At 45.3% G+C, this 12,690-nt stretch overlaps 1 protein-coding gene across 2 annotated transcripts in view; it reads left to right on the top strand.

Annotated features, from left to right (window-relative positions):
• Positions 1–61: 61 nt before the first annotated feature.
• NUP214 (nucleoporin 214) overlaps positions 62–12,690 on the top strand; it is a 45,186-nt gene continuing 32,557 nt past the window's right edge. For both annotated transcript variants that reach the window (XM_048051810.2, XM_048051800.2), the window contains exons 1-12: positions 62–203; positions 1,917–2,112; positions 2,940–3,091; positions 3,603–3,807; positions 4,658–4,728; positions 5,063–5,126; positions 5,813–5,916; positions 7,039–7,145; positions 7,759–7,825; positions 8,397–8,520; positions 10,449–10,610; positions 11,698–12,151. In XM_048051810.2, coding sequence (XP_047907767.2) covers positions 162–203; positions 1,917–2,112; positions 2,940–3,091; positions 3,603–3,807; positions 4,658–4,728; positions 5,063–5,126; positions 5,813–5,916; positions 7,039–7,145; positions 7,759–7,825; positions 8,397–8,520; positions 10,449–10,610; positions 11,698–12,151 — 1,748 coding nt within the window. In that variant the 5' untranslated portion in view covers positions 62–161. The remainder of the gene's footprint in view (positions 204–1,916; positions 2,113–2,939; positions 3,092–3,602; positions 3,808–4,657; positions 4,729–5,062; positions 5,127–5,812; positions 5,917–7,038; positions 7,146–7,758; positions 7,826–8,396; positions 8,521–10,448; positions 10,611–11,697; positions 12,152–12,690) is intronic.

Genomic DNA, 12,690 nt, shown 5'->3' with positions numbered 1-12,690 from the left:
CCGCCCCCCCTTGGAGGACTCCTCCCCCTCAGCGGGCCGCGGAGCATAGAGCGGCGCGGCTAGAGCGGCCCCGCCGGAAGCGGAAGCGGCGGCGGCGGCGGCGGCGGCGGGGAGCGGAGCTTCCCCGGCGACGCTGAGGCGACGGGGCCGGGCGCGGAGCCATGGGGGACGACATGAACGTGATCCCCGAGCGGGAGATGAAGGCACGGCGCGGGCCGGCAGCCGGCAGCCTGCGGCGGGCTGGGGGGCGGCCCTGGGCCCGCAGGGGGTGGCAGGCTGCCGGGGGGGAGCGGTTACGGGGGGTTGGGGGGGGGCTCGGCCTAGGCTGGGGGGGGCACCAGGGGTGAGAGGGGCTTGGGGGGGCTCTTGGGGGGACCCGAGGGGATTGAGGGGCGCTGGGGGGGACGGGGAAGGCTCTTGGGGAGTCCCCCAGGGGTTTGGGGGGCGCTGGGGGAGCGGGGAGCTTTTGGGGAGGCCCTCAGGGGTTTGGGTGGCGCTGGGGGTGCGGGGGGGGGCTCTTGGGGTGTCCCCAGGAGTTTGGAGGGGGCGGGGAGGGCTGTTGGGGAGCCTCTAGGGGTTTGGGGGGCCCTAGGGGAGCTCTTGGGGAGCCTCTAGGGGTTTGGGGGGCCCTGGGGGGGGTCTCGGTGGCGTCTGGGGAGCGCTTGTGGAGGGCTGGAGGGAGAGGGTGGCTTGGGGTGTGGTGGAGGGGGGCTTGGGGGAGGCTGGGGGCAGGAAGGGGTTGGGGGCTCTACTGGGTTTCTTCAGAGCTGGGTGGGGGCTGCTGGGAGAGGCAGGTGGAGTCCGTTGGGGAGAGGAGGGAGGGGGTTCTGAGCTCTTCTGGATGATTCTGAGCTCTCCTGGTGGGGCCTTCTGTTGGGGATCTGCTTTTGGGACCAGTGTGTGTGGTTGTCTGCCTTCGGGCAGCATGCAGCGGAGCCGTGCTGCCAGCCCAGCCCGCCCGTGTGTGTCCCAGAGCGCTGCAGTGAGGCTGTGAGAGCAGGACGGGGCTGTGCAAGCAGGACGGGGCTGTCCGTGCGGGCTGCTCGAGCCCTTGTGAATCTGTGCGGCTGCTTTTTGCTCAGGCACCTGCCGCAAAGGAGTTGGGCTGCTCGTTTCGCAGAGGGTTCTGAGCTCCTGCAGTCCTCTCAGGTTGCAGAAAGGCACTTACTCTGTGCTTTGGCAAAATGAACTAAAAACCAGAGGCTTGATTTGAGTTACTGGCGTTAGATGCAGTGCTCTGCTCAGTGGTTGGAGAAGAGAGGCTCCTGCCTAAGGTGTACGGCTCATTTTGTATGGTTATAGTGCAGCTGCTGGTCCTTAATTCAGTTTGTGTTTTTGCAGTTTTCTCTCTCACCCTGCTTTTCTCTTTCTCCTTTTACAAAAGGATAATGTAAATTATAAGAGAAACAAATGCACGAAATAAATCTGGTTATACAGAGTAATTGCTGGTGGTGGGTGGAAGGCCTAACCCTATCTGTTCTGCTACAAAAGCAAACAAAAACTAAGTAGTTGTGTGCTTTGTAGCTTTAAGGTAACAGGTTTTATTCTAGCACATTTCGTCTCTGCTTTGTTCCCTTTTCTTTCTTTTTTCCCCCTTCTGTGTCAACTGGCTGGTTTCAGGCGTGTTTCTGAGAGGAGTTAGATGTCTGAGATTCAGCTTCTGCAAGTTTTATGAAAAAAAGGCTGTTGGGTAGAAGAGAGACCCAGCCGGTGTCCCAGTAGTGGCAAAACTGCGGTGTGATCTCTGTCTTTTTAGGGAAGACAGAAAAGGTGATAGGATGGCGAGCGGTAGCATGGATGTGGGTGTTGTGCAGCTCTCGTGGAGAGACTTTCAACATATTGTCTTAGAGAGACCAAAGTAAAGTCTTCTTCTTCGTTTGCACGCGTACAGCTACGTCTGCTCTCTCTCACAACAGGATTTTCAGTTCAGAGCACTGAAGAAGGTCCGCATCTTTGATGCTCCTGACGATCTCCCCAAAGAGCGCTCCAGCCTCCTCGCGGTGTCTAACAAGTACGGACTGGTCTTTGCTGGAGGAGGAACCAGCCTGCAGATCTTCCAGACCAGAAATCTTCTCATGCAAAATCAGCTGGGAGAAGATCCCAATAAAATCGGTAAGGCGCGCTTATGGCTCGTGGTCGTTGCAGAGACGGCTTTGTCTGGGTTTTATGCTGTGGAGCTCTTGGCTTCTGACACAGTCCTTGTTGTGGTCTTCGGTGTGCTTGAAATTACCGTGCTTTCTTGTATAAGAAGGCAGGACCAATATTTGCTGTGCCTCTAACTGAAATGAAGTATAATCGTTGGGAACAAGCCACCAGGATGCTGGTAGTGCCTTTTTCAGGTGCCAGTCACGTTTGGGTACCTGTGTCAGTGCCATACAGTGAGGCTGGCTTTTCCTACCCGAAAACACAGCGCTTTCCTTGCGGCCACGTGCTCTTGTAGCCAGTCTCTGAGCCATGGGCCTGCGTGTGGGTCGGGGATGTAGGCGAATGGAGAGGGACACAGTTCTCACACCAAGCTCTCTATTTGGACTCTCCTGCGAGAGGGGAAGCAGTGACTGTTCTGCCACCTCACAACCAAAGCGCATTTGGTGGCATAAAAATGTGGTGGCAACGAAAACCACTTGGTTTTCATTCTCATCTTGTCCTTAGTAACCGTGCTACCCAAAGTTCCCATATGCACTGCAAGTAAAACCTACAATGTGTCTGCTTGGTTTTTCTTAGAGGTTACTGAGGAAGGAAAGGGACATTTCCTTTTCTGAGAAATTTGAGAGACTCTTGAGACTTTATTGATAGAGATGAAGGGGCTTGCTTTCACTTTTTTATAGGATTGTCTGTTAAGTGACTTCTGCATAAACTTGTCCTTTCTGGACTGTTTTAAAAGTTTTTGCTCTTTAAATTTGTACGCTTCATCTTATCTCCCTTTTTTTTTGTGTTTCAAGTGGAGAATGTCCAGAGTACCTTAGTTCCCATGAAGTTTCCTGTGCAGCACTTGGCTCTAAGCTGTGATAATCTCACGCTGTCTGTCTGTATGATGTCCAGTGACATTGGTTCCTTCATCGGCTTTTTTGACGTCCGCACATTCTTTAATCAGGTAAAGTACATGCAAGAGTTTTTTGTTTTTTTTCTTTGACCCAGATTACAGCACGAGGAGTGTCATGCCTCAGGTGGGATTTTCTGCTTCTCTGTCTTGTAAAGGAGTTTTTCATTAAACTCAAAATATGCTTTTTAGAATCATAGAATGGTTTGGGTCGGAAGGGACGTGAAAGATCATCTGATTCCAACCCCCCTGCCATGGGCAGGGACACATCCCACCAGAGCAGGTTGCCCAAAGCCCCATCCCACCTGGCCTTGAACACTTCCCGGGATGGGGCATCCACAGCTTCTCTGGGCAGTCTGGTCCAATGCCTCACCACCCTCAGAGTAAAGAATTTCTTCCTACTATCTAATGTAAATGTACTCTTTTTAGCTTAAAAGCTGTTACCCCACTTATTTCCATCAGTTATTAATTTATAGGGAGACCAGAATTGCTTTGGATTGTGACTTTGTGAGAACTTGTTTTCATGCTGTCTCTGACTGTCTCAAATATTTGTCTTTTGTAAAAGGCGAAACAGCAGAAGCGTCCCTTTGCTTATCACAAACTGGCCAAGGACTCGGGAAGCGCAGCGATGGTCAACGACCTGAAGTGGAACCCTGCTAGCCCCACCATGGTGGCCATCTGCCTGTCGGATGGCAGCATCTCTGTCCTGCAGGTCACGGACTCTGTGAAAGTGTACGCCACGCTGCCGTCCTCTGTGGCTGTTACATCTGGTGAGTGACAGCCTTGGGCAAGGTACAGAACGTTGGGCACGTGAGAATAGAGGTGGATAGGCAGGCGTAAGAAAGTTTGTCTCAGGGAGGTGGTTTCTTAAAAAATAAAAAGAAAATGCAAACAGGAAGGATTTAAAATCCCTAAGACTCTGAAAATGGGGTGCGATGGAACTGCTCTTTCCCAGTTGATTGGAGGAGCTGCAGCCAGTGAGTTGGAGTCCACCGTGCCTGCCTGTGCTTTGCACAGTCTCAGGCTTGACTGTCACTCGCAGGGAAGCGTACAAATAAGTCTGTGGTAATCACCTGTTGGGTTTTGATCTGAGCACCCTTGCTTTCTCTGTGACCGGAGGATTACCGCACTGCCCTGTTTTGATCCTGAGCAGATGTGGTGTAAACCTAAACTGCACGGATGTAATCACATCAGTAATCAGCATTGTGCCCCTCTCTCCCAGGTTTAGCACGATCTGTGCATCTTTGTGACAGCTCTGATATAACTTTTAGGCCTCTCTCCTCAGTTTAATTTGTCCCTATATGCTTGTGCCAACTGAAGTGTGTGTTAGAGATGTAAACTGTTATATTCCTAAGTGGCTGTGAGCATCCACTACAGGGCAATGTAAGGCTGTGCAGCAGCAGGTGTGAGGGAAGGTTAAACCTGTTTGAAGCTTCATTGGTACGAATGCTGAGAATTCCAGCTCTTCTTGCTGTCTGTAATTGAAAAGGCAAATTAATTGTTCAGCTTTATGGGATTTTGCAGAGGAAAAATACGCAGTTCTGACTTACTGGTACTGCTTTTGTGGGACCTTATAACTGTAATTTCCTTACTGCTGATAAAATTTTCTTTTTTGCTTAGTGTGTTGGAGCCCGAAGGGAAAACAACTGGCTGTAGGGAGGCAAAATGGCACTGTGGTGCAGTATCTGCCTGTAAGTATTGTTGCCAGTAAGACCTGGTGTCTGCTCACTGGTTTGCAAAATGCTTTATTTCCTTTGCATCTGGGTCTATAGAATTTGGTTGGCTGGCACATGGTGTGAGCCATGTGATGATGCCCATCCACTTCACTATTATTAAAATGTCTTAGACCAATGCTGGGTTTAGTTTAACGTTTGCACGTACTACTTAAATGTAGTGACGTCAGAGTGGCATGTGATGAGTGGTAAGGAGTGTGTAAGTTGCTCTAAACCAGTTCTCTGGGCTTTCTCCAAAACTTACAGTTGGATTTGTCTCGGGTCTTTGTATTTAAGATTGTTTTATTTACAGAATCTACAGGAGAAGAAAGTAATCCCTTGTCCTCCCTTTTATGAACCAGAAAATCCTGTTAAAGGTACAGCTTCTTATTTTTAAACTTGCTTCCTCTTTTAAAATATTTTTACTTACAGCCGCTGTATAGTACCCTGGTTACATAATTACATTATGCTTTTTAATTATTTGAGGGGAAAAAGCTTTATCTCTAGGTTGTATAGAAAAACTAACTGTGGGCCAAAGTCCTTGTCTATTTCTAAAATGTTTTAAATATGCATTTTTAAAAATTAATTTTTGCTCACTGATGTAACAGTACTATCACAAGTAACCTCCCTTCAGCATGGAGATTTCTGGATATAAATCCATTCTCCTGTTTCATGCAAGTTTCGTTTCTTCATTTTGACTCTTCAATAAAGTGTCAAGACAGTAAGGTTAGAAAAGCAGAAGCATTTCATCTGGGTGTGTCAAAATATTATCTGTTTTTAGAAACAGTGGTGCTGTTTGGCCCATGATATCTCGAAGCAAATCAAATGCATGGTTTTGGTTTGTATTTAGAATTTCTGGGATCAAATAGTTTTCCTGCTCGTATGACTGATGCTTTGCAGGCAGATCATTGAAATTCTTAATCTTGGTAGTTCAGAGGACAGCATGTTCCTTATTTGCCAGCAGTGTCATATTACTTTTGTGTGCTGGACATAGTTAAAATCACTATATGAGGAAGTATTCTGAAGTGTTCCTGGCTGAGGTATTTGTTTCCTTCTCTTCCAGTTCTGGATGTACTGTGGATTGGCACATATGTCTTTACTATTGTGTATGCAGCTGAGGATGGGACACTGGAAACACCTCCAGACGTGGTCATAGCCATATTGCCTGTAAGTGCAAACAAGTCTCAACTACAGAACTGTTTGTTGCTTCTTCTTGACCAGTTGATTACAATGGCAAGCTGCTTTTATTGTCCATACTGGCATCATTCGGAATTGAAGTTTGATACTGTCAGAGTCTAGTAATCTCTGACCAGGTTCTTTTAGGTATTCCATGCGCAGAGGGTGAAATGTTTAATATCACATTCTCTTATTGGAAGATACTTGATGTTACGTGGGACTTCAAATTTAGAGAAGTGATACAGATACTGAAGTCTGTGCAGGCACAATACAGCAGTTGCAATTTACGGTTAGATCACAGTACAAATGTGATTCCTGTTACCTGTCTCTGTGTGCTCGCTGTCGTGACACTGGGTGTCCCTGGTTGCTAGGGAGGAATACGTGGTTTGAAACCAACTGAAGTCTATTCCTCTCTTTAAAATTCTTACGCTAGTTGTTTAGCTTTTTATACCGTTTATTTGGGCTGAGCCCCAGGTTGACTTCCACCATGCTCTCTGGCTAAACCAGAGAGATATTCACATCCTTTTAATGAACTCCAGAGAAGCCAGGTTTACACCACCAGGTGATCCATTCAAAAGTTGACAGTTGGGTATCTAAAACGAAGACCACTCTCCACTTCCACGTGGGTTAAGTCAGCTTCTTTGCAACAGCTGTGGTCAGTCACAGATCCTACTGTAAATCATGGTTTTGGGGTTGGACAGGGACTAGGTGGAGGAAGTAACATCCATGTGAAAACTTATCAGCAACCAGTTGTCTGATGACATCAAATTATGATGTGAAGACTTATAGTCTGAAGCAGACGCTCAGGAAAAAACTTTACCTCATGTAGAGTCCTAATATATGTAACGGATTTTTGTGTGTGTGTATTTGTTTAGGTTAAGGATGTTTTTAGGCTTGTTTATACTGGTAAGGCCCTGGTAAACTTTTTCTTGTCCCTTTATCTTTTGGAGGAGTTGTTTTTGTTTTTGTTCTTCAAGTAGTCTCATGACTCCTGATCTCTTCTGAAGTATGTAGGCAATTATTGCTGTACCCTATGACTATGATGCACTCATATTTTTGGGAAATTACTTGGTTTCTGTACTAGAAGGTAAATTATCAATGTTGGTCTTATAGAAAAAGGAAGAGAAGAGGCCGGAGAAGTTTGTGAATTTCATGGAACCTTGCTATGGGAGCTGCACAGAGAGACAGCATCATTACTTCCTCAACTATGTTGAGGAATGGTGAGTTGCAGGAATTGTGGCAGTCTTTCCCTTATTGTGCATGTCTGAGTCATCTAGGCTTCTCCTTGTGTTGTTTCTCCCTTCTGTAAACTATGTAACACCCGAATATGAGCCAAATGAAATTACAACTTTGAAAATGCTTTATAGAAGTACAGCTTATTTTTCTCGCGTGCTTTATCTCCATACTGACGTACTCATTTGTCTGATGAGAACATGCGTTAGTTCATACAGGTACATAAGATCCTTTAAAATCTATTGTAACAATTTCCCCTGAGACTGTAAGTCACACATTAGGTAAAGCATGCGTTTATGTCATTCTTAACTGTATCTGTGTGAAGAAGCTTTTCTTCACTTTTCAAGTACGTGACATGGACCATCATTATTTATGAAGATGCAGTGGCTGGCGGGGGGGTCACACCCTGGTTACTAGTTCTGAAGAAAACAAACATTCTACAGTGATATAGCTGGTTGTGTTTCCCTCACCTTGGGAGGAGTAGTCAATTTCATGTTGTTATAACTGTTATAGATATGAATATGATGATGATTAGGGGAGCTGGGGACCTTGCCATGGATTGTCATGCTGTTTTAACCTATTTTTAATCTATGCTTACAGGGATTTAGTTCTGGCAGCTTCAGCAGCTTCCACAGAAGTCAGCATCCTAGCAAGGCAAGGAGATCAGGTAATATTTTTCTTCCTGTTGCACTTGTGCGTATGTACCTCCTGTTTCTTGAAAATCTAAGCAAGTAAAACGTTTCTAAGATCTGAAATATAACAAAATGGTATGCTTAAAAAAAATCAAATGCCTTTCTTTTTACATCTGAGTTGCACAAAATATTAATGTAAATGTAAGCCTTAGATGACCAGGAGATGAGTGACACAAAGGAGAAGGGATAAACACAGCATGTTGTGAACCAAGTACCACAAGTCTATTTTTCGTGATTTGGTTGGTAGTCTAAAAATGTGGTCAAATTTGCTGGAATAAAAAGTGATTCATATGAGGTCATATTGAAGTAAAACATTGACTGTTTGTCCTTGAGTCTGACCTCAACTCTGACATGTAGTGCTGTGGAAGAAACCACAGACAAATCTGTGGAGGGCCCTGATAATTCTGACGTTTGTTTATCTGACAGGGCAGGTAGATCCTCTCCAGCTTTTTTGCAATCTCCTCTTTCAACGGCAGTAGACTAATGTTCTGAAGAAGACTGAACACAGGAAAGCAGTGGTCAAAATAATATTTTTGCTTCTTGCAGAACTGGGAGTCATGGGTTTTGGAGGACTCCAGCAGAGCAGAACTTCCCGTGACAGATAAGAGTGATGATACTTTGCCTGTTGGTGTTGCTGTGGACTACACCAGTAACATGCCCATCCCAATCAGTGAGTCTTGTTAGTTTTTCTTGTGGAATAGTCCAACAGTAGAAATAAGAGAGATTTTTGAGGGGAAATCTGGTGCTTAGGGTCCTCGGAGATGGTTCTGAAAGGGAGGCTGACAGAATCTGTCCTACATCTTTATAGCAAGCACACAGCACATGAGTGATTACTTCTGTGTAAGGATTTAAATGGCAAGGTGTTAAATACGGTTCTTCCCGAAAGCTTGCAGCAGATTGGGATGCTACAGTAACAGACGTGGAAGAGAAAGCACCTGAGTTATGTCTGTGTTTCACAGAACTGGGATAGCAGTGAGTTTAAAGGGGTCATATTCTAACATCAGGGATTTCAAACTGCCTGTCTGACTTCCATTATGCTCGTAACTTGTGTCATTTTGCATAACTGTTTGTATTAAGTACATTTGCAGTGATCTAAAGGACAAAAAGGGGTTAGTTTCAAAGCCAGAAAAAGCAAGGATCGTTGAGGTGAATGTGTAGGTTTTAATTCTGCATTAAAGCACGGAGCCTGTACTGACTGAACCCTGCTGTGCTCTGCATCTAGCCAGCTGCATTATTGCTGTACCTTCTGTGCTGCCTGAAGGCTCTTCAAAGCACATTGTCAGAGGCTGAAGCTGAAGATACATCTGAGCTATTGTGCTGTACCTTAGTGAATTCTGAAAACTCTCCCTTGAAACCCAGAGGCGCTGAAATAAAGATGCCTTCAGGCAGAGTGGAAGGTACTGCAGTCAAGAGTTTCTGAAGAGCACAGGAGGGTGCCGATTAACTGTGAACTGCAGCAGCCTTTACCTGAATGAAAACTACAGTAGGGAATTGAGGTCAAACTGTGTACTTTAACACAAAATTGAATTTGAAGTATTTTCTTTGTTAATCTATACAGTTAGTGGATTAAGGGGTCTGTCAGAACAGCTTCTTTAAGCCCAGGTTGTGCTGCCTCAGTTTATAGAATGGTTTTTGGAGAAGCTTGTTGCTGACATGTTCTGTGTGTTCTCACAGAGTGCAATCAGCTCCTTTTTGGCTGCACATTATTTGGCTTTGCGGTTCACAACAAGCTTGGATTGAAAAGAAACCATATTTGTCCTGGAGCATGTTTCCATGTGGAAACTGCCCTTCCCCAGCAAAAGCCAATAGATAGAGGGAAAGTAGCCATCCATTGCATGGACCAACAGAAGAAAAGCACCAGTGTAAATTATTATAGCAGTTCTTCCTGCATCCTAGTTTTACTCCTTTTTTTTTTTTTAAATATATTAAGCACAGTTACACTTACGGAAAAAGTTTTAGAAATATATGGAGTACTTCAGACCCTTCAACTGTTCTGAGAATACTTGAACTGAAGCATACCAACTCAAAGCTGCTCAGAATGGAAGTATTTTATATCAGAGGTTCAAATCACCAGCCTGTTGTTTACAGGATGTTTTTTTTTTTTAATGTTGGCTTTCTTTAGACTTGAAAAACTTCCTATCTAGCAATTATTTCTTACCTTATGTATATGAATATTAGTGGTCTGTCAGGACCCAATGGAATGTGGAGAGTTGCTGACAGGAGCTGAGGATTGAAGAAAGGAGCAGCATATAGCTGAAAAGAAAGGAATACCTGAAAATATGAGAATGCTCGGCACAGAAATTCATGGGTTAAGGTTAGGCTTTGACAGTCAGGAGATTATATTTAATTGTCAAAAATAACCTTCTGTCTTTCGTCTATGAACTAATAAAATAAAAAGTCAGGAATAGGAAAGAATAAAGAAGGAAAAAAAGAATACGGGGCATTCAGGGGGAAGTAGGGGAACAAAGATGTAATTTAAATCAAGAAGGCAGAAGTGTAAGAAATATTGTGGTAAGCAAGTCACACGATGGTGTCAATGCCAGTAGGAACAAGACAGGAAACTTTGGTTGCAAGGCTCATGTATATGGTCCCTGGCAGGTGATGAGAAGACCCTTCCTCCAGCACCCGTTCTGATCTTGCTCTCTACGGATGGTGTACTCTGCCCATTTTACATGATCAATCAAAACCCAGGGGTCAGATCGCTTATTGTGACCCCAGAGCCATTGCTGACAGCAGGGGAGAGAGCGCCAAAATCAACAGGTAAGGGCTCCAGTGGGTTAAGGAAACACTTGCATTTGTGGATCTTTTTTCTGTAAGTTCGGTATTCAGACATGTATGCAGTCACAGAAAATGTTTTTTTATTTTTCTATAATGATAATGGAAGCAATTCTTGTGTGTTTTCTGCTCCCAGGACAGTTCAACTTTTGCGCATCTGGGTGAAATTTAGTTCTGTTTACCATAGGAGATCTCAAGCACTTTGCAGACTGCACTTAAATTCTAATGTGCAATCAACACTTGGGGAACAGGGCCAAAGCAATTCTAGGAGGCCCTTTGCCCAGCTTTGGGGTGGTGTGAGTGAAACTGCAGCAGTGTCCGAAACTGCAGCAGTGACTGCAGGCTCCGCTTGGTGGCAAGGAGCAAGACCCAGAGCAAGGTCTGCATACCCCAAAGAGGAGATGGGTTTTCTTCCATGTGTTTTGCCATGGGAGGCCATGATGTGATCAGAAGTGTTTGGCTGCAGCAAGAGCTTATTTAAACGATAGCTTTATGCAGTACTGTGAAAAGTGTTAGCAGGTAGAGCAGTAGCTTTTTCTGAGTGTGTATTGGTTGTGATATGCAACGTGAAGTAAGCAGTTTCTTATGCTGGGGTGTGCAGGTCAGTTGGTCGTTCTGCTTCTCTGCCTGCATACAGTAATTGCAAACCCACCGCTTTCTTACATAAGCCCAGATTTGCTTCTCCTCCAAACAGAATGATTTTGCCTGGCAGCCTTCCTCTCTGCAGTGCTGGCTGGCTAGTGTGCTGACAGCCTGTTTAATTTGAGCTGGCAGGAACCGTATCAAAATCAGTGGAAAAAGGTGAAGGCTTTTCACAGGAAACTCCAGGCAACATTAATCGGACAGACTTGTGAAAACTGTAGTATTAATAATGACTCGGACTTTATGTAATTTCTGTAAAACTTGTTGGGCATGGGGACTGGCATCCCTGCTCCCTCTTCTGTCTTTCTCACTCTGTTGAGTGAGATAGTACCTGACTGCCCCACCAAGTAGTATTTGGTCTTGCAGTACCTTCTTCCATTAGTCAGGGCAACCAAATGAGTCTCTTCTTTACCTGTTTATCTTCCCGCAGGAAGTACTGCCGCATCTCCAACCACTCCGCCAACTTCTGTAAAGCCTGACACGGTTCCAGGTGTTGCTCCTACTGCCCCTGCCTCAAGTCTGCCTCCAGCAGGAGGTGGAGCACCTGCTTTTTCCTTTATGCCTTCAACTGTGAAGACACCTGGCACTACAACCAGCGATCCTCCTCCTTACCCCTTTTCCACTGACACCTCCAAGCAAGCCGTGGCTCCCAGTCCAGGAGCAGGAACGTTCTCTTTCTCCTCTGCTTCTCCCAAGTCATCTGTAACAGCTGCTCCTTCTGTAGGCACCACTGCGGCTACTGCAACCACCTTCTCTTTTGGATCCATGAGCTTGAAACCAGCTGCAGACAGCTCACCTGGGCCACCACCCTCCACAACACCCCTTGCACAGAAGTTGTCTTTCACGCCTTCAGCTTCTTCAGTCAAAGTGAACCTCAATGAGAAGTAAATACAAAGATAAAGTAGATAATGCGGTAGCTGGGTAGTTGTTAAATCACTCCAGATGTGGACGGCGTGTGGTAGTTCTGAAGATCACACAATAGTTTGTCTTTTTGCCCTGACAGCTGTTTTCTCTGCTTCCCAAAAAAGCACTGAGGAAGCCCCTCTTTATCCAAGATGTAGTTTTCTTTGGCTGTAAAAAAAAAAAAAAAAAAAAAAAAACCCTCAGTGATTCCCATGGTAGAGGTGATGTTCATGGACAAAATATTAGTCGAGGAAGTTGCCAAAAGTTATACTGGTAACTTACCAAATTATCAGAGACTTCATTTTTTCATGTCTTTGCTTCATAGGCATGAAACGTTAATCCAGTGCTGTGGTTCAAGGTGAATTGGCTGAAGGACTCTTGGGGGATGCTGGGATTTGAATTTTTTTTGTGACTAGTTTAGTATGTTACTGGTAGCACAATTTTCTTTCTCTTCTTGTTGAAGGTTCCTTACCTCTAACCTAAGGAGTAACTTGCAGTGGTGGGCAGGAGCTGTATCCAT

This window comes from Anser cygnoides, chromosome 20 (genome assembly GCF_040182565.1).
Source record: "Anser cygnoides isolate HZ-2024a breed goose chromosome 20, Taihu_goose_T2T_genome, whole genome shotgun sequence".
Lineage (NCBI taxonomy): Eukaryota > Metazoa > Chordata > Aves > Anseriformes > Anatidae > Anser > Anser cygnoides.
Note: the sequence above shows the minus strand (reverse complement) of the source record. Positions and strands in the feature narration are given on the sequence as shown.